Below are 20,663 nucleotides of genomic sequence, written 5' to 3' on the forward strand. Positions count from 1 at the left end.
GGAATAGAAGCTAATGTATATACAAATTCTCTTATTCTTGAAAACAATCATTCTGATGATAAAATCTCCAGTGAAATAGTTATCTTAGTAGTCTCCTAAGTGTGGCAGAATGTGGGGTGACACTATGACATCCAGCATCATTTTCTTTTCCTTTGTAGGGACAAGTGACTTAGGGATGCCAGGAAACTTAAGGGTGTGGTTATGCTGGTCCATCACTGGGTTGAATGGGGAAATATTAGCATGTTGAACTCAAAATTGGCTGTGCCATCTGAAGACCTGAATTCTACCCTCTCCCATCAAGGGAGGCACAGTGATTGGCAGTGCCCGATGCAAAGACTTTCGGGAGCGCGAGGGACGACTCCGGGCTGCCCACAACTTGGTGAAGCGGGGAATCACCAATCTGTGTGTCATCGGAGGTGATGGCAGCCTCACTGGGGCTGACACTTTCCGTTCAGAGTGGAGTGACTTGTTGAATGACCTCCAGAAAAATGGTAAGACATTTTCATCAGTATTGCTTTTCATGTGACTGTGTGTGCACGCCTGTGTGATGTATGTATTCTTAACTCCTGTTCCAGAAAAATGTTAACTACATGCAAACGAACAATCTTTGTCCTCCTTTCTACCATTGCTTACAGTCTCTCTAGTAATCTGTTGTGTGGGTGTGGAAGACTCCTCAGCTGGTGGCCTCTGGTTTGCTTCCCCTTACAGGGAAGATCACAGCAGAGGAGGCTACGAAGTCTAGCTTCCTGAACATTGTGGGTCTGGTTGGCTCCATCGACAATGACTTCTGTGGTACTGATATGACCATTGGTACCGACTCTGCCCTGCACCGGATAGTAGAGATCGTGGACGCCATCACCACCACCGCTCAGAGGTAAACGCACCCAGGAGGGAGGCAGTAAAGAAGTAGATGAGAGGACAGGCAAGAACGAGTGAGACTAAAAAGCCACCGTGAGAGCTTTTCCGGGGCTTGAACACCTTTTTCTGAGACTCACCCCTAGAGATCCGAAGTCGCTCTGGCCCCCTACACGCCTTTCTGCCGCTCTCCATGCTGCCTTTCAGGCGTGTCGCTCTGGGGACTTTACCTACAATCTCTTACCAGTGGTTCTCAACATTCCTAACGCTGCGACCCTGTAATGCAGTTCTCATGCGGTGACCCCCAACCATAAAATTTTTGTTGCTACTTTATAACTGTAACTTTGCTACTGTTACGAACCATAATGTAAATATCTGATAAACAGGGTATTTTATATGCAACCCCGGTCAAGGCCCACAGGTTGAGAACCACTGTCTTACACGGTTGTGGTTCAGTGTAAGGCAGACCTGGGGAGCTCACAATCTGACCTGCCCTCTCCAACTGTGTGGATGCCATTAGCACCACTGTTCAGAAGTAAACAGGTCAGGTAGCAGATCAGTGGAGGAAACTGGAAGACAGCTGGCTGCCAATATACCCTGGGTAATCTTGCAGGACTTCAATTTAGCCTAGTCCCATTTCCTCATCTTTTCTATTTCTCTCTACTTTTGAGACTCCTCCTTTCCTGGAATGGAGTCTCCATCTGTCCTAGGAAGCTAAACTGCTTCTCCATGTCTTCAGAGTCTCCCAGGAAACCTCCTGGATGGCCAGCAGCATAAACACACCTCCCAGAGGCCAAGGAACTTAGGTGGGGTGGTGTCTTGGTCCCGGCCGCTGGGACGTGCAGACCGTAAATCCCGTCTTATTCTTGCAGCCATCAGAGGACATTTGTGTTAGAGGTGATGGGCCGCCACTGTGGGTAAGATCCCCATCCTGACCCATGTACTCCATAGAGTTAGAGATGGCCCTTCCCTCTTCCCAGAGAGTCCACACAACATGACTCTCTTTCCCTGCCTCTGCACTATCTCCCCTACTTATATGTACATGTGGGCCATGCTCAGGCACACAGGAAAGGATGGGCAGTCTCTGAGCTGGGAAGCCAGTAGGGTGACGCTGTTCTTCAAGGACAGCATCTCATTGACAGGCCTAGTGCTCATTGGCCTCAAGAATGAAACGCAGGGACTCTGTATCTTCCATCAGCTATGGGGGCTAAGAGATCTTGCTGGTGTGATGAGACTGTTTGTGGACTATAAAGATTCCTAGTCCATGTTTCTGGCTCTCATCTCAGATACCTGGCCCTTGTCACCTCTCTCTCCTGTGGGGCTGATTGGGTGTTTATTCCTGAATGTCCACCAGATGATGATTGGGAAGAACACCTTTGTCGTCGACTCAGTGAGGTATAAACATTTTATCTTGCCCTTGTGGGGAAAAACCCTCACTCTATTTCATGGGTGATACATTGTCTACCCATCAGTTTAATTCCATTAACTGCCGTCTCTCGTGTTCTTGACCAGACAAGGACCCGTGGTTCTCGGCTCAACATCATCATTGTTGCTGAGGGTGCAATCGACAAGAATGGAAAACCAATCACCTCAGAAGACATCAAGAATGTTAGTGTGAAACCCTGTGCCCAGCATGCTTGGCCATTCCCTTGTTGGCTTCTGAGTCTTGACACTGCATCTCCTCCTGGTCCTTTGTGTTTCCCCTTCTTGGTCCTTTTAGCTGGTGGTAAAGCGTCTTGGATATGACACCAGGGTCACTGTTTTGGGACATGTGCAGCGGGGTGGGACGCCATCAGCCTTTGATCGGATTCTGGTAAGTCACAGGATTCTGCGGCTCTTGTACCTTAGAACCCCCAGCTTTGCTGTCTTGCTCCTATGGGGCTTATATCCTTAGCCATGCTGTCCCTCCACTAGCCTGTAGGCCACAGTGGTCCTCATCTGTTCCCATACACAAAGATAATGACAGGCAAGAGCAGCCCTAGTTGTGAGGATCACTCTTGGAGCTCTGAGCATCAGTGAAGCTACTGGGATCTAACCTTGGATACTCAGTTTATCATTCTTACCCCATTTCACTTGGAAGAAAGGCAATCTACTCAGTAAGAAAAGAATATTACTAAACTCCCATAATCTGTTGATCACCATGTGTCATGGACACACTTCTCTGGAACCGAGTACAGTACTTAGGGTTCTGATGACAAGAGGGCAGAGAGCCACATGCTTTGGTGACATCTGGGTAGGGAAGTAAAGCACAGCAAGTTCCTAGATGCATGCAGCCTTTCAGTGTGGAGCTCAGTCCTAGGATTTGGAAAGGGCCCTGGGCATCCTGGCTCTTAGCTAAGCCAAACAGGGAGGTCTAAGAAAATTCTTTGTTCCATGGACTCCTTCAGGGGAGCAGAATGGGTGTAGAAGCAGTGATGGCACTTTTGGAGGGGACCCCAGACACCCCAGCCTGTGTGGTGAGCCTCTCTGGTAACCAAGCAGTGCGCCTGCCCCTCATGGAGTGTGTCCAAGTGGTAAGTGCTGACCCCATTCTGTGCCTTAGCAGTCTTATGCCCTTTCCTGGGAGCTCGAGGGGAATGAGATCAACTTCTGTGGTCCCACTAGAGCAAAGGATGGAAAGGCAGGATGGCAGAGTAAGAGGGCACTGCCATCTCCAGAGCTGTGACCACCACTCAGCGTCGGCTCCCTCGGCTGTTGTGCTCCTACAGAAGATGGAGGTCCACATACTGGCTAATGTTTTATAAGCACCAATCACACAGTTATGTGGGAGGGACACAAGTGCAGCGTCCTCCTAAGAGTACTGAGACTTGGGGGTGCTAATTAGTAACTTCTAGCTGGTTACCTCCTATCTCTATATGACATCTACCTTAAATGAGTTTCTCTAATCAACCCAGGGTGACCACTGCTCACCTCCAGGGAGACGCTGTGCTCACCTGACACAGTACCTGGAAAATGTTGGGTTCTCTAGGGTAGCCACTCCTTTGATGCCACGATATGAATACAGTGGCTGGTTGCTGAACTAGAGTATTGATCCTGATTGCTGGGGTTGCCTGAATTTCCCCCTACTTTGGGGCCTGCTTCTCTCTGAGACTTCAGAAACCCAATAACCTGCAGCAGTATTGAGACTGCATCCCCAGAGTCCGGAAACCCAGGCTCTGGGTAGAAGGCAGCCATTGAGCAGCACATTGTGGGGACTTCCCATCTGGTAGAGTCTCCTCATTGTTCAGTAATCCCAAGGCTGTTGGGGCCCTGAGTGCATGGGGGGAAGGTTCTCTCACCTGTGAGCACTCCTCTACTCTGCCCAGAATTATAACCTAGTCTCCCTTTGCTGATCATTACTCAGAAAAATTAAGGGAAAATAAAGATGCTTCTATGATAGTTTGGGGGACACGGAAAAGGTGGGGTGTAGATGAGCAGGATCCCATCAAAGGAGATTTGGTCATGCAGAATCATGCCTCGGAGTTGTGACTCTTGCTGTGTCCTCCCTTAGACCAAAGACGTGACCAAGGCTATGGATGAGAAGAGATTCGATGAAGCCATGAAGCTGAGAGGCCGGTGAGAAAGTGACTAGAAATTCACTAACTATAGCAACCAGATACCAGAATGAAGCCACTCTAGGCCCCAAACATGAGCCGCCTTTTCTAGTTATTGTCTGCAACAGTCTCTTCCCCAAGGAAATCAGCTGTGAGGTGCCCAAGAGTTCACCTAGGGGTGCTCTCCTTGGAAAGAGTCTGTTACTTCTAGAAATGGCCCTCAGCTAGGCTCTGGGTGTCTCCAAGCAAGGAATGGTCTCATAGGCTGAGCACAGCACCTAGGACAAAAGCCCTCAGGGAGTGTTTGAGAAGTGACTGCAATCCTCTTCCTAGTCCCTCCTCTGCCTGGTTAGTTCCTTAGAGGTTTGCCCTGTGAAAACCTGTGGCTGTGTGCCATAAGGAGTGGCCTGAAGACATCCTGTTCTCTCTGTACTCTTTTTAGGAGCTTCATGAACAACTGGGAGGTGTACAAGCTCCTAGCTCACGTCAGACCCCCAGTCTCTAAGGTACTGGCAGCTTGCCGCCCCCGCCCCCCACTCAGTTTCTCTTCACGAAGTGCTACCCACAGTCCACACAACCTTAGCCTTGCCAAATCTTTGCCCCCACTGTTCTTCAGTGCTGGAACCCCGACCCCGTGTGATGACTCTCTGTTAGCCGCCCCAGATACTAGTCCTGGGTTTTTACCTTGTCCTGGCTAGAAAACCCAAGACTCACACCCAGTTCAGGGTGGGCAAAAGCACATGAAGAAGCAGGAATGAGGGCTTTGATCCTGTGGGTGTAATCACACCCAGATCTACCTCAGCACCTGCTCCCTTGAAAGAGAAGTTCATGGTGTTAATATTTATCAGTTGTCTGGGTTGCTTATGAAGGATGCAGATTCTTGGGCCCTTCCCTCAGCACAGAGTGAGATGCAGAGCAGCAGACAGGAATGTGTGTTCAAGAAGCTCCTCAGGTGGATCAGGATCCAAGTGGCCCAAGGACCACACTTTGGGATGCATTGTCCTCTGAGGCCTTTTGTCTGTTATGTAATGATGACTAAGGTTTTACATGTAAAACTTTGCTCCTATAGGATAAGGTAGAAGACTGTGCACTGGCATTCCCTGGGGGAGTGATGTATATTGTCACACATATTTTAGGGTCTCAGAGTTCGGCTTCTCTTTGTGATGTCCCCTCTGGGGTGTTTCTCTCTTCGTTTTCTCCCTGCTTCCTTCTGAACAGGGAGGGTTGCACACAGTGGCTGTGATGAACGTGGGGGCCCCAGCTGCAGGCATGAATGCTGCGGTTCGCTCTACTGTGAGGATCGGACTTATCCAGGGCAACCGAGTGCTGGTTGTACATGATGGCTTTGAGGGTCTGGCCAAGGGTCAGGTATGAGAACACAAAGGAGGGAGGACATCCACGTGCAGTATGGGCCAGCGAGGGTCAGTGTAGGGGTGACCAGTCCATCATCTTTGCCTCTCTCCAGGGTTAATTTAGGGTAATGAGGATAGGAACCCTGGACAATCCTTTCCAAACATCACATCTTATTTATTTCTCTGTCCCAGAGCTTAGTACAGTGTCACAATCATAGGTGCTTGTTATTCCTAGATGAGTCAGAAGGGCAGAAGGAATTCAGTGTGGGGAAAAGCCAGTGGCTGGGTCAGCTTCTGACCAAGGGGAACTCTGTAGGGTCAGAACTCAGGAAGTGGCCTAGATCACACATGGACTTCCTGGCACTCTGGCTACGATGTAGAGCTGTGTGCCCTTTCCCTGCAGATTGAAGAAGCTGGCTGGAGCTATGTTGGAGGCTGGACTGGTCAAGGTGGTTCCAAACTTGGTACTAAAAGGTAAATGGTATTTTGGGAGCACCCTCTCCCAGTTACCCCTTTAAGATTCTTTAGAATGTCGGCATCACTCAATCATGTTAGGGCCTACATCAACTGCGCTGAAAACTCAGCCTGTCTTCCGTGAGGATAGGCAGGCCCAGCTGCACATCATGTAGCAGATCTGACCACTAGAGAGTCACTACATACTCTAGAATGGTGTGAGATTGTGAGGAAGAATGGGCTGCAGGTTCAGACACTAAAGAAAGCACTTTTTAGTTCTTGTTTGTTTGCTTGTTTTGTTTTTGGGAAAGGGTTTCTCTGTGTAGCTCTGCCTGTCCTGGAACTCACTCAGTAGACCAGGCTGGCCTTGAACTCAGAGATCTGCCTGCCTCTGCCTCCAAAGTGCTCAGATTAAAGATATGCGTCACTGCACCCAGTTCACCTTCTAATTCTTAACTTCTCTCTCCTTCTATCTTGCTATCTCATCCCCAATTTCCTACTCCCTGCTCCTTGACACTGGTCAACCAGGACCCTGCCCAAGAAGAACTTGGAACAGATCAGTGCCAACATAACTAAGTTTAACATTCAGGGTCTTGTCATCATTGGGGGCTTTGAGGTGAGTGTCCCACTGTCCCCTCCCCTCCCCCTCCGCCTGCCCTTTCTTTCTCATGTCTGCTCCTGCTGCTATTTTTAGGCTTACACAGGGGGCTTGGAGCTGATGGAGGGCAGGAAGCTGTTTGATGAGCTCTGCATCCCATTTGTGGTCATTCCCGCTACGGTTTCCAATAACGTCCCCGGGTCGGACTTCAGCATCGGGGCCGACACAGCCCTAAACACCATCTGCACAGTGAGTACCTGCTGCCGCCCCATCCCGTTAGCCCGGTTATTGTTCTGCTCTTGGAAAGTGAGTCTCGTTTTCTTAAATACATAGCAGCGTTTGGGAAATCCTGTGCAGCCAGGCATCTGTGCTGGTATTCATTTTCCTTGCCTAAAAATATATCGTTACTAAAGGGCCTGTTTTGTTATGTCCTCTGAAGTTATAGAGTTTAATATCCCTTATTCTGAACAACATTAAAGACAGCTTTGGCCTTCTTCCCAGGAGAGAAGTTCTACAGTGTAGTTCCCTCTTTGAATGCAGGACCTTGATGAGGCCCGGGGTCTCACTGGCCTAGAAGGACATAGCTCTGGAGTTGAATTGATAAAGGAAGCTGAGTAAGAATAAAGATCCGACTTCTAACCCTATCTTTCTGTGACCTGTTGTCTATTTATAGACCTGTGACCGGATTAAGCAGTCCGCAGCAGGCACCAAGCGTCGGGTATTTATCATCGAGACTATGGGTGGTTACTGTGGCTACCTGGCCACCATGGCAGGACTGGCAGCTGGGGCTGATGCCGCCTACATTTTTGAGGAGCCCTTCACCATCCGAGATCTCCAGGTAGATGGCTCCCGGAGCCTTCTAGGTGTCTCTCCTGTTCCAGTCTATCTTCCTGAGTGTTCCTATAGTAACCAGCGCTATGGGAGGGCTCCTGGCAAGTGTTCTCCAGTACTGTCTCACATACATGGCCATAGCTACTATTTTGGTATTGCATTTTCTCAGGTAGCCTGCTGCTATGCCCTTTGGTGCTGTCTGTATTTCATCTTCAAAACAGACATGTAATTATTATTATTGCTTTCATGTTATAGGAGAGAAAGGTGTAGAGGGTTTCAAAACTTCAAACCTCTTAAGAGAGCAGGTAGTTTGAATGCTTGAGAAATCTGTGATCTCTTCCCCCCAGATTTCTCTTGCTGCCATTCCAGTTCTGAGGGAAATCTTCCTTCACCTCTGGCCAGGAGTCATATTTCACAGAGAGATCAAATGATCATTATTTTTTTCAGTTTTAAGTTCAGTGGTGGAGAAGAATGCCACAGAGTGGAGATTTAGCAGCAGGTTGGGGGAACTCCCAGCTCAGGACCCCAGCCAATCCCTGCCAAGAGCGGAGAGTGGGAGTCTTGTTTTCATGCTCACCTCAAAGCTCAGATGAGGGTACACACTCCCAACACTGAACCACTGCTTTACATGCAGGCAGCACATGCTAAAAGTGTGAAAACACAGGTTGTGAGCAGTCACTTCTCTGAGGACAGAGGTGGGGGAGGGCGAGTCACGGAAGCTTCTCTAATGCCCCCCTCTCAGTCTGCCTGTCTTGGTTTGGGTCTAAGTGCTACAGGCACTAGACTTCTTAAGGGACATAGACCTAGTTCAAACCCAGGCTTGTGAGCAACTCTCCCCCATGCCTTCTCCCCTCTTAGAAAGGCTTGATGTAGAGGAGGGACAAGGGTGCCTGTCTCAGCTGAGCTTAGGATTCACCGTTTGACTTTCAGGCGAACGTGGAGCATCTAGTGCAGAAGATGAAGACAACGGTGAAGAGAGGCCTGGTGTTAAGGTACTGCATCACCCGTTGTTCCCAAGTGCAGAAGGAACTCGTGAGTGTGGCCCTAGTCCACCAGTGGATCTATAGTTGGGACACCCAAGGAATCTGATACAGAAGAGCGTGGGGGTGGAGGAGCCTTGGGAGGAGGTAGAAGAGCCTAGGAAAGTAAAAGGCAGGGATGAAGGAGACTCAGGCTTCTGGTTTCCCTGGCAGGAATGAGAAGTGCAATGAGAACTACACCACTGACTTCATTTTCAACCTGTACTCTGAGGAGGGCAAAGGCATCTTCGACAGCAGGAAGAACGTGCTTGGCCACATGCAACAGGTAGCGGGACACCCCAGTCGTGCCTTCACCAGTTACCCAGAGCCCCCGGCAACCATATAGGCTCCCATCAGCATCTGCTGGGGCCTCTCTGTCACCATGGAACAAGGTTAGGTCACACATGAAAACGTCTTTATCTTACTTCGTCAATGTTCTATTGCTGTGAAGAGACACCATGCCCAAGGCAACGCTTATGAAAGGAAGCTTTTAATTGGGGCTTGTTTGCAGTTTCAGAGGGTTAGTCCATTATCATCATGGCAGGGAGCATGGCTGCACATATGGCAGCAGACATGCACGTGTTGCAGCATAGCACACGTGCTTGATAATGGACCGGCTACTTTGGATCCCTGCACTGCCTCAAAATGCCGTGTACATCCAGGAGCCGTTCTTTCTGTATATTTAGACCTCTGTACTCCATTAGGATCCTTTCCTCCAAGTTTTCTGATTTTACCCTCAGGGTGGAAGCCCGACTCCCTTTGACAGGAATTTTGCCACTAAGATGGGTGCCAAGGCTATGAACTGGATGTCTGGGAAAATCAAAGAGAGCTACCGTAATGGTATGTGGGGCGGGAGGGTGCCCCTTCTCCAGAAGCTCACTCCACAGCTGAGACTAACTGACTGACTATCCTTTATTCCAGGACGGATCTTTGCCAATAGTCCAGACTCAGGTTGTGTCCTGGGGATGCGTAAGAGGGCCCTGGTCTTTCAGCCAGTGACCGAGCTGAAGGACCAGACGGATTTTGAGTAAGTCATGACATTCTAGAATGGTCCTGTCTGCTACTAGCTCCCAAGCTCTACTTTCCACAGCCTGTTAATTGTCTCTAGTGCTTTTCTTTTTGTAGTAACAACTGTAGGTACTCATGCCCTAAATCCAGCATTTTTGCCCAGCTTCTTCCCAGAAGCCTTTGGTAGTTTACTGGAGTATGATAATATCACATCACCATTATTTCATTTCTCTGTAGGCACCGAATCCCCAAAGAACAGTGGTGGCTGAAGCTGAGGCCAATCCTCAAAATCCTAGCCAAGTATGAGATTGATCTGGACACCTCTGACCACGCCCACCTGGAGCACATCTCTAGGAAGCGGTCTGGAGAAGCTGCTGTCTAGACCTCTTTGGAGGGGGAAAGAGTGTCTGATCACGGTCAGCTCATGCCCTGGTAGATCTAAGCCCGTGATTTCTCAGTGTGTTAGCCCTAGCCCCTTACCCTATTAGGCTTCCTTTTACCTGCAACCTTGACCAGCTGTGGCCAGGAGTTGGGGGAGGGGCAGTGAGTGAATCTCCTTCTAGGTAGCTGTCATTCTTTCCACCCAGCTTCATCTCTTATGTAGGCTGGATTTCTCTAGTGCTACTGCTAGATTTCAGCTACCCAGAGGTTTCCTAAAAATAAGCTTTATTTATTTCTTTGTGGTAACAAAGAGTCTTAGGTTCCTTTACTTTTACCACAGTGATGAAGTATAACTACACTAATAAATGCCAGCTGGTCACTGTGCTTTGGTGCTCTTGTCACTGCCGTCACGAAGGAGTGTCCTGGTTCCAGCCCCACGTCCCTGACCTACCCAGACGGAGCTCCTCGGGGAGCAGCACGTTGCTCTCCTGTGCACGTCTGCTTGGTGGAAGGTTCTGTGTTTTGTTTCGAGCATCTCTTGGTGGATAGTGTCCCAGAACACACGGTCCTGCCCCTCAGCCCTATCTCACACTAGTCCCTCTACGGCCATGATGATGAGCCCGTCTCCAAACAGGAAGTTATGGCTTAGTTCTTGATTATCTACCCATTACCATACTTTCTCTCACTTTCTCTCTTGCCATCCCACAATCTCTGCTCCTCAACTCAGTGTTCTTCCTTTTCAACCCTTCCTTGGATGAAAGCCAGACTCTATTTGGCAGGTCCTTTGTAGGAAAGGCATGCGCATGTTGGAAGTCTGGACAAGAGAGACATCTGGTTCTGGACCTGTGCTGGGTTGATTGGGATACACACACTGAGAAAGATGTCAGATCTTACTCAGATGCAGTTTGTTGTGTCCATGGCAGATACTGTGATTTACTATTGAAGAGTCCCCTGCAGTTGGGCCTGAGGACTGGGACTATAAACTGTACCCCAGGTTGACAGGAGGGTGACCTATTTTTAAAGTGAAGTTGGCCTCCATACACCAGCCTGTGACTCTCAGTTACACATATGCCTATTCCTCCCAGTCCATACAGCTTTCATCCTTGCCTGTGGAAGTAGGAAAGACATCCACATTCACAGTATTGCAATAGGTGTCTGCTGTCTGCTACTTTACATCTCCATAACAGTTGTAAATAGCTATCGCCAGAGTCTCATGTTGAAGCAGCCAAATGCTCTTTGACATTCCTTAAAGGCCAGAGAAATAACATTAAACACAAAGTGCTGTGTTAGGCATTCTACATGTTACTGTGGAATCTCCAAAATAGCGTTATGAGGGGAGTGCTGACAACCCTCTCCAGAGATGAGGACAGTGCCTCAGAGTGATTAAGTAATGTCTCTTAGGTTTCAGAGCCTAACAAAACTGGGAGTCAAATTGATCTTTTTAAAAAAAAAATTTAGCCGGGTGTGGTGGCGCATGCTTTTAATCCTAGCACTCAGGAGGCAGAGGCAGGTGGATCTCTGAGTTTGAGGTCAGCCTGGTCTACTTAGTGAGTTCCAGGACAGCCAGAGCTACATAATTAGACCCGCTTTCAAAATAAAATAGTTTAATTTTTACTTTATTTGTAATGTGTATGAGTGTTTTGTCTGTATGTGCACCACATACATGCCTGACACCCACAGAGGTCAGATGAGGGAGTCAGATCCCCTGGAACTGGAATTACAGATGGTTCTGAACCATGTGTGTGCTGGGAACTGAACCCGGTCCTCTGTAATGAGTGCTCTTCGACTGCTGAGCCATCTTCCCAGCCCCAGTTACACTGATCTCAAAGCCCATCTCCGTTCTGCTCTTCACTGTGCTAATCAAATGCAAGGGAAATGGATGGAGAGCGAGCGCTGGCACACTGGGGCACAAGTGCCAGCCGCCGCTCATTTATAGGCTCCCTTCACCAGTGTTAATCCTAGGACCTGTTCTTGGAGAAAATGATAAAAAGAGAAAAAAGACAGGTGGAAATTAATCACAGAAGAAAAATGGCACTTCATAGAGAGTAATATTTTCAGATCATAATAAGATCTGAAAACAAATGTAGTAACAGAGGCCACTTACAAAGAAAAACAGTCTGCACTCCATCTTCCCAAAGTTAGACAGGTGAAACTGTGTTGAATAGGATGGATGCATTACTAGTCACCAACTGTAATTATGGGGTGATGGAGAAACAGGTAACCTACTTGGACAAAATGTTTTCCCTTTCCCAATTATCACAGGTGTCAACGATGAGAAATGGAATGGCATCTAGAGTGGTTCACAGGCCTAGCTCAACAGAATAAGCCTGGCTGCCTTAAGGACGCTGATGCCTAGTTCCTACTGAACTAACCAGTCTTGGTGGGTGGAGTCTGGGCTTTAGCCTTTCATCCCCCTCCCCCCCCCCGCCCCGCACAACCTTTAATAATTGTGAGGTTTGAGGCCTCCAGGCCTCCTGCGTACAGTAGTGGATCTCATTACTGGTTACACCTAACAGCCTCTAAGAACATAGCCCTTCCTTGAGAAATCCTAAGCAGCACGGAGTAAAATCTTGGCCTTAGCGTTTTTTAAAGCTTTTTTTGGAACCTTAATGTGTAGCATTTTCCTTTTTATAAGATGTATTCTATTAATGTGTTTGCCTACATGAGTCTAGGTGCACCATTTGCATGTAGGATCCTATAGAGATCAGATCCCCCCACTCCCCAGAAGTGGAGTTACAGATGGTTGCGAGCCACCATGTAGGAGCTGAACCCCAGTCTTTCACAGCTGAGCCATCTGGCTAATCTCTTTTTAGTGGTGCTGGTCAGTGAACCCAGGGCCTTGAGCATGCTGGTCCCCTGCTGTTATCACTGAGTTACACCCTGCAGCTAAGGTTAAGAATAAAAGCAGAAATTTCAGCCGGGAGGTGGTGGTGCACCTTTAATCCCAGCACTAGGGAGGCAGAGGCAGGCAACTCTCTGTGAGTTCAAGGCCAGCCTAGTCTACAAGAGCTAGTTCCAGGACAACTAGGGCTGTTACACGGAAAAACTCTATCTCAAAACACCAAAAAAAAAAAAAAAAGAAAAGAAAAGAAAAGAAAGAAAGAAAGAAAGAAAGAAAGAAAGAAAGAAAGAAAGAAAAGAATAAAAGCAGAAATTTTGTATCTGGGGGTAAGGGGATGCATTACAGAAGCAGGAGCTTTAAAACACTGTGCCTCACTTTCCTGCACACCCAAACCCAGAATCACTTGCTGTGGGGAGACGGAGAGGTGGGCAGAAGAGGAAGCCGAGAAAAGAAGAAACAGTGGAAACTGCCAAACTTGCTTTTGGATTTATTTATTTATTCTTTTTTCAAATGGGCAAACCCTGGCAACAGCAAAAGACAAAAGCAGGCATACTTTTTCGAGTTAACTGTGCCAGATGGCCCTATTCATTTGGGTGTAGTTCTAGCCAGCTTTTTAAAAAGTGCTTTCCAAACTTGCATACAGATAACTTAAGGTCAGTATCAACTTCATCTAGTTTAAGAACATGAAAAGGAAAATTAGTGCTCACTGAAACAGGTCCTTTTTGGGTAGGCAGTCCAATTCCAAAGAAGCCCTTTTATATTCTGTTCCCAGCTCCACTTTCCCTACCATTTTCTATAGCTCAATAAAAAGCAAAAGTTCCACAAGGGTAGAAAGAAACCATCTTCAAACTCTTAGGGAATGAAGCTCTATGGAGAAGGCAGTGCCCCACCTTGCCTTGCTAAAGAAACATGTTCATCTAAGGTGCAGGAAAACTCATGCTCGGCCCCTTAGTGCAGAGGAGTTTCAGGGAGAGCCACGATAGACAACGGTCTGGGAAGCGTAGGACTACTGAGACTCTGTCTTCCTGTGGGGAGCAGCAAGATACTTCTGTGAAATTACACGGCTGGATGACTAGCCCTTGGGCAAACTATAGAAAAAGGTGAAAAAGGTTATTTCTTTTGGTGAGGAGTAAGGAGCCAGTTCCCTCTGAATGCCCAATTCTGATTCTACACTCTATCTGAAGTTCAAGTATTCATCCTTTGAACATAATTCTTGTTCACTGGAATTGTGATTTTACTTAAACTCTAGATCAACTAAAAATGTTTAGGAGAAATTCGTTCACAATGTTTATCCATGGCTCCAAAGGAAAACCATATACTCTGAGTACTTTATATCTTCCTAGGGAAATTTAGTTATACTGTTGACTCCAAAGTGTCCTACAGGGGCTAGAGAAGACCTTTTGCAGGGTTCACTATCAAAAGGCAACTAAGCAATAAAACAGTCAACAGAAGTGCAGGGAGTTTCTCATTTTTGGTTTGTTTGGGGAGGGGAGATGGTGCACACATTACTGCTGTGATGTGCTGCCTCAAAAATCTATAAACCACACAGCAGGAACGAGTTCTGTTCTGTGTTCCATGACAAAGAGACAGTAGTGTAAAGAAAACCTCACCCAGAGCTGTCTGCACGATGGCGGACATGTCTCCTCCAGGCTATTCTAAGAGTAACAAGTATTCCTTCAAAGAAGCTGGCAGTGGAAGACCCTTCACCGCATTGGGCAGGTACTGGAAACCCAGGCTATGGCGTACAGCATAACGGGCAAGAGTCTTAAGAGTTCCTGGTGCTGAGCACAACAGAGTCAGTTTTTCACACAGCTGCTGGTCTTTGGTCACTTCTCTTGGCATGGTGCCATTTTTCCTTAACTCAAAGTGTCCAACAGCTCTATGAAGGAGCTCGAAGCAGGAATCTTCTTTCTCTGCTCCAAGTCCTCTAACCAGCAGAGCCACCAAGCGGGAGATGGGTGTCTGGCCTTTTAAGTTGATGACTCTGACCTCAGCGCCATAATCAAGAAGGATGCTGACACTCTCAAGATTTCCCTTCATGGCAGCCCAGCTGAGTGGTGTATCATTGTTGTAATCCAAGGCATTGACAGAGGCCCCACTCTCTAGGAGAGCCCGCACACAGTCAGCATTGTTCTTAAAGGCTGCCCAGTGAAGCGGGGTGTCTCTGTTGCCATCCAGTGCATTGGGGTTTGCACCATATTCCAAGAGGACTTCCACACAAGCCTCATCTTTCTCTGCAGCATAGTGGAGGGCTGTTCGGTTGTAACCATCCAGGGCATTGACCTACAGAAAGGAAGGAAGTATTTTACAGTGGACTGGTTACTGGGAAGAAAAAAAGGAGTCTGGCAAAGAATCCTGCATGGATTTGCCCACTACCTTTGTCATGCAATGCTCTCAACAATAAGAGAATATGCAATTCTCCAGAAATCTTGGTGATCAAGATGAGAACACATATATGGGGAACAATAGGAACTGTCAAAATACAGCCAACTATCATACTAACTGGCCGGCAGGACTGCAGTGTTCACTTCTTTAATTATTAGTCTCTGCCATACGAGGGAAGGAAGAGGGAAAAGATGAAGTCCAAGTCTTTAATACTGCTCTGAGAGAAATTCTGGATTATTTAACCTAATACTTTCTCTATTCCGCAATTAATGGAAACCAGAAAGAAAAATAACGATGTCAAAACTCTGTCCTCCTAGCTTTGGTGTGCTCTTTTAACCCTACAAAGGTCTCAGATGACCTGGTGTGGAGAAAGATCACAAACTTCCAGTGCTGAAATGGCAGGTGCCTCACTGAGTCAGACATTACTTCAAATTCCTAATCTACAGATGACTTAAGATCTCTTCCATACAATACTGCGCACTCTAGCCAGAGCAAACCATTTAATGGAACTGACAGTTTTGTTTTATTAAGTCTCACTTTCCCTTTGGTCACTGGTATTAATTACTCAGGGTATAACTGGCTTTTCACTTCAGGGTCATTTGTATTACAAAAAGATTTAACCACAAGATTATAGACTAACTAGTGCTGCGGAGAATAGCATGGCCATAAGGAGATGTTACGGTGGGACTTGCTTCTTCTGTTTACTGTCCAGCGTGTTTGGAATGGCACACTTGCTTGATGATGGCTTGTTTGATTCAAATTAGCACTCAGCATACACCACCGTCAAGACTGCTCACCAACAGACAAAGCTGCTAGATTAATTTGTCATGTACTTACTCAGCGACTGCTACAGGCAGCAATCCATACACTTTGCAATTTTACAACATACCTTTTTTATAGATGGGGAAATTGAAGCAAAGGGAGGGATTAAGGAATCTGTTCAAGGTCATATAACTGGAAGCACTTGTGCTGGAAGTGGAACCCATGAAATTGGTTCCAAAGTCCTTTTGGGGAGGAGAGGTGGTCAGCTTCAGAGTCTTGTTATATATTCAAGCTGGCCTCCAACTCAGTCCTCTGACTCATCCCTCCCAGTGCTGGGATACAGGTGAACACATACCATCGTGCCTGGCTCAGAGTCTATTCTTTTAATCATTCTTTATATTACATTGCTTAATGCCAATACCAAGAGTCTACTTTCAAAAATAATTTTTTTATTTTCATATTAAGATACATTACAAAGAAAACAATAATCTCCAGAATTCCACAAGTCCAAGAGTATCTTACATGGTTTAGGATTAGGTGGAGTTGAGAAGCCGCTGTACTTATGGTAACTGTATAGTCCACAGGAGAAGAGTCAATGGAAATATGACTTCCCTACTACCCAGGAGGTATGCAGGGAAGGAAAGAGAAACAAAACTCCTTGGAACCATGGACAGTTTAAGGGAAGGAAAAAAGAAAGGCAAAGGGATAAAACCCTTAGAATCATCTTATGATTCTTATGATCATTCCTTGCCTTAGTAACAGATATGCCAACGTCACCATGAGTTACAAAGCAAGCTGGAAGATGCAAAGGGAAATTCTAAGAAAGATGAAGGTCAAATTTTTAAAACTCATCAATCTGAAAGTATTTAAAATGTCACTCACCTCTGCTCCCTTTTCCAGGAGTAACTCCACACAGTCAGCATCCGACACCATGCAGGCACAGTGCAGGGGCTTCAGTGTGCCATGGGTGCAGTTCACATCTGCTCCCTATGGGAAGGAATTCAGAAGCTGCAGAAGGGACTTGATGGAGAAGGGACTCCTAAGCCTGAATACACTTTAACTACAAGTACCTATTAGTTCTCGTAATGAATTCCAGTACTTAAACCAAGGGACTATTAAAGAGGAAGAAAAGGAAACCATTTCCCCAGATCAAGTTTCTCCACAACACAGTCTGCCAAAATGGCTGCCCGGACATTTCTGAGGACATGGCCTTATGTGTGAGAACAAGCTATGGCACTCCTTCCTCACTCAGGTGCGCAACTTTGACCCGAACCCACATGGTTACATTTTCTAAAACATTACTTGGTAGCTTCTCTTCAAAGGGGGAAGGGTACCAAAGTCTTCTAGAGTACTAGTCCTTTAACCGAATCACTGACCCCAGAGCTTAGAGATCAGGGAAAGTACTTCCTTTCTTTTAAAAACGTAAGACACATTGTTAATTATGCTGTGTGTGTGTGTCCTTGTGTGAGTTTCTACATGTGCATGTGTCCAAGAGATCAGAAGAGGGCATCAGAACGGTTGGTTACAGGTGGTTGTGAGCTGCCTGGCGGGTGCACTCTCTCCATCACTGGGCTACCTCTCTAGTCTCTCATTTTCTTAATCTGCAATTACGATACACTTCAGAGGCAGTGTCTGCTGTGGAGCTAAAACTGAAAGCTGTCATACCAAGCAGGAAAGTGAAATCCCTCCTGAAATCACCATTTGCCAGTTTTGAAGCAAATCTCCAAGGATTTAAAAACTGATCTTCACTTTGCTTGCCTCCTTAACTGCCCACCCCCATAAAACATGGACAGAAGACTGACCTCGTGGCTTTCACATGTGCATGTACCACACCCTGGCAGGTTAAAAAACAAAACCAAAAACATGTGAGTCGGGTTATCTAGAATATATTTTATGAAGAAAGCCATCAGGGACATAAAGGCGGATGAAGCAAGAGTTAGGGAGAACATATTTTAATGATCATGCTAAACACTGATGAACATGGAATATGTGCTCAAATCAAGGTTGCGACTTGAAAACCTATGAGGATTTAGCAGGAATTCTAACACTTCCCCATTCAAAGGTCCGCTCTATCAAGAATGGCCCACTCACCCCTCTGATGAGGTCCTCTACGTTGTCATGTGGGAAGGAGCGGATGGCAGCGATTGTTCGGATCAGGCGTTCTGAGAGGGAGTATTTGCTCTGAATGCTCTGCATAATATACCACATACTGGAACTCATCAAGGCTCAGAGTGCGTCCACATGCTCCAGACTGCCTGAAACAAACACGTTTATAATATACCACATACTGGAACTCATCAAGGCTCAGAGTGCGTCCACATGCTCCAGACTGCCTGAAACAAACATGTTTTAGACACACACGATATTGCTGAGTATACCTGTCCTCAGGGTTAAGCATTTCCCACTATAAAAACAGATGTCAAGGAGCTCAGTGACCAATCAATACCTCCTTCTGCAATAGTAAGGCAGATTGCAATAGTTGCTAGGATGTTAAATAAACCTGGATACTCTCTGATGACCAGCTGTGTTTTTTATTGAATATTAACCCCACAAGAGTTAAGGTAATGGGAACCTTTTAAATTAGTGCCTGGCACATCAAAGTCCTCAACATACATTTGTTAAACTAATATTTGACTTGACTTCACACTGGGTCGGTCCAGCACCCAAGATTCACCCACTAAACCTCTGGGTCGGGAAAGTTGCTATCAAGGTGTGGCCCAGAAGCAAAAATTTTAACTTTGGAACCTAATAAATTTTGTAATTATACATGCAATTACTGATAGCATGAATATGAAAAATGTTTTCAGCAATTTTGTAATATAGATTTGCTTTTGTGGTGGGGTATCCTTTATACATTATATAATATAGTATAAACTTTACTACTTTCTTTCTACTAATCAGTAGCCATTTATATTTGTTCAGGTTGTACAAGGCTGTGGGTATGGCTTGGTAGTAGAGTGACTTTTCCTTAGAATTTGGCAAATCCTTTTTTTCAATTCCTAGCACTCAAAACACTCGCGCCTTCCTCCTCGTCTTCAGACCATTAACTACCTGTATCTTGCACTTTGTAAGCATGGAGGGGGGCTGCCACAAAGGTGGGTTTGAGTCCGGGATTCCAAAAATGGTGTGGACGGAGGGGACAAAACCCAGGCTAAAGCACAAGCTTGGACTGAAGTGGTTCTGTTAAATTTCTGGTACACGGTTAAGCAGATGATACTAAACCCGGTGCTCATTTTATGGGTGTTCTTGGATTCCAGGGTAAGAACTCTAATCTAGAGCATGGCAGCTGTTCACCTCCTACTACCATGAAGCTCCAGGTGAAACAGTAACTTCAAGTTTGGACAGCATTCCCAGTCAGGACGGGGCAAGATAATCGATGTCGCCATTGCCCCTAGCAGGCAGCAAACCCAGCAGTTTGACCCCTGGAGGGTTCCTTCCTCAGCTGGGGCTCACGCGCCCCATGCCCTGTTTTCTTTCCCTACGGAATGCACAGAAAACGCCCTTTCTTTCTCTCTCTCTCTCTCTCTCTCTCTCTCTCTCTCTCTCTCTCTCTCTCTCTTTCTCTTTCTTTCTTTCTTTTTTGGAAAGACAACAGACCCAAGAGCTCCTGCTCTGGTCAGGCCTGGGCCTGGCTGCGGGGACCCTGGACCGGGGCACACAACCCCCAAGACACCTGCTGCTGGTGGCTCGCGGACGCCGGGCCTGGCCGAGCTCAGGAACCAGGACAAGGGCACGAAATGTCAGGACTTTGGCGTCCCTGGTGGCGGGGACCCCCAGGAGCGAGTCCCGGGAGCCTCAGCCTGCAGCCCTGCGGCGCGAACACCGACCTGTCCCCGCCCCCACCACCCGCAAAGGCAGGGGAGGGCCCGCAAGTCGGGCGGGCGGCTAGGGACGTTACTGGCTGCGGAGCTCCCGCTGGGGACCTGGCTTCACGCCGTCCCACACCTACGGCCGCACTCACCGAACCGCGGGGCAGAGCTCGGTCCGGGAAGCCGCTGTCAAGGCGTGACCCGGAAGCAGAAGCCGCCCGCGGCTGCCCCGGGTTTTCAGCGCTGACGACCGCGTTGCGAAGGCGCCTGCGCGCTGACCAATGTGAGAAAGCCGAGCGCGCCTGCGCAGACTCTCGAAGCCGGAGGTGGTCTAAGGGAGCCGGTTGCTTTTCTCCTGTTGCTGTCTAAAAGCAATGGACGTGGGCGCAATCTGTAGCTCGTCCCCAGCAGAAAACCGTCCTGTACACCTCACTCCCACAATATTCTCTCCTTAGCACCATCCACTTCAAAGTGTCGTGCAAGTTCACATAACTGACCTAGTGAGGGGCTGGTAACTGCCTCTCTACTCTCGAGTTAGCCAGGTTGTTTGAACCACTGCTCTTTCTGAGAACTCACTCCACAACAAAAGCAGGTTTCCACCTGTACCCATTAGAGAGGTCAGGGTCAAAGGATCTAGCAAGACAAGTACTATAACCTGGAGGACGTCGTCCACCTCTCTTCGGAGGTTCTGGGCCCCCGACAGCTTTGGTTCAATGCCGTGCACCAAGCAGAGCTGTGGAAGACTAAACACTAGGACATTGTTTCTGAAAGTGATCTATTATTTCACTGTTTCTCTGAGTGTTAACTTTCTCGATGTTGGCTGTAATGACACTTT

General features: G+C 47.3%; 2 protein-coding genes across 7 annotated transcripts in view; one reads left to right on the forward strand and one right to left on the reverse strand.

Moving 5' to 3' along the window:
• The window catches only part of Pfkm (phosphofructokinase, muscle), a 43,166-nt gene extending 32,752 nt beyond the window's left edge, over window positions 1-10,414 (forward strand). For all 4 annotated transcript variants that reach the window (XM_048444703.3, XM_048444701.3, XM_048444706.3 and 1 more), the window contains 19 exons: window positions 302-491; window positions 709-874; window positions 1,728-1,772; window positions 2,142-2,250; window positions 2,368-2,463; window positions 2,576-2,668; window positions 3,243-3,368; window positions 4,346-4,410; window positions 4,831-4,894; window positions 5,607-5,756; window positions 6,144-6,214; window positions 6,722-6,809; window positions 6,888-7,040; window positions 7,465-7,629; window positions 8,553-8,614; window positions 8,816-8,927; window positions 9,382-9,481; window positions 9,563-9,668; window positions 9,887-10,414. In XM_048444703.3, coding sequence (XP_048300660.1) covers window positions 302-491; window positions 709-874; window positions 1,728-1,772; window positions 2,142-2,250; window positions 2,368-2,463; window positions 2,576-2,668; window positions 3,243-3,368; window positions 4,346-4,410; window positions 4,831-4,894; window positions 5,607-5,756; window positions 6,144-6,214; window positions 6,722-6,809; window positions 6,888-7,040; window positions 7,465-7,629; window positions 8,553-8,614; window positions 8,816-8,927; window positions 9,382-9,481; window positions 9,563-9,668; window positions 9,887-10,031 — 2,106 coding nt within the window. In that variant the 3' untranslated portion in view covers window positions 10,032-10,414. The remainder of the gene's footprint in view (window positions 1-301; window positions 492-708; window positions 875-1,727; window positions 1,773-2,141; window positions 2,251-2,367; window positions 2,464-2,575; window positions 2,669-3,242; window positions 3,369-4,345; window positions 4,411-4,830; window positions 4,895-5,606; window positions 5,757-6,143; window positions 6,215-6,721; window positions 6,810-6,887; window positions 7,041-7,464; window positions 7,630-8,552; window positions 8,615-8,815; window positions 8,928-9,381; window positions 9,482-9,562; window positions 9,669-9,886) is intronic.
• Window positions 10,415-13,347: 2,933 nt separating this feature from the next.
• Asb8 (ankyrin repeat and SOCS box containing 8) lies at window positions 13,348-20,106 on the reverse strand. 3 transcript variants are annotated; one of them, XM_085678745.2, is made up of 4 exons: window positions 19,981-20,106; window positions 18,111-18,352; window positions 16,902-17,006; window positions 13,348-15,155 (listed from the first exon to the last, which is right to left on the reverse strand). In XM_085678745.2, exons 2-4 carry the CDS (start codon window positions 18,237-18,239, stop codon window positions 14,523-14,525), a joined length of 867 nt encoding a protein of 288 aa, XP_085534871.1. In that variant the 5' UTR covers window positions 18,240-18,352; window positions 19,981-20,106; the 3' UTR covers window positions 13,348-14,522. The 3 variants fall into 3 exon arrangements, with proteins under 3 accessions (XP_085534871.1, XP_085534872.1, XP_085534870.1); XM_085678746.2 differs by having other exon boundaries at window positions 18,111-18,270; window positions 19,981-20,088; XM_085678744.2 differs by having other exon boundaries at window positions 18,111-18,274; window positions 19,981-20,085.
• Window positions 20,107-20,663: the final 557 nt, after the last annotated feature.

This window comes from Myodes glareolus, chromosome 19, assembly GCF_982192425.1.
Source record: "Myodes glareolus chromosome 19, mMyoGla1.1, whole genome shotgun sequence".
In the NCBI taxonomy this organism is placed as follows: domain Eukaryota; kingdom Metazoa; phylum Chordata; class Mammalia; order Rodentia; family Cricetidae; genus Myodes; species Myodes glareolus.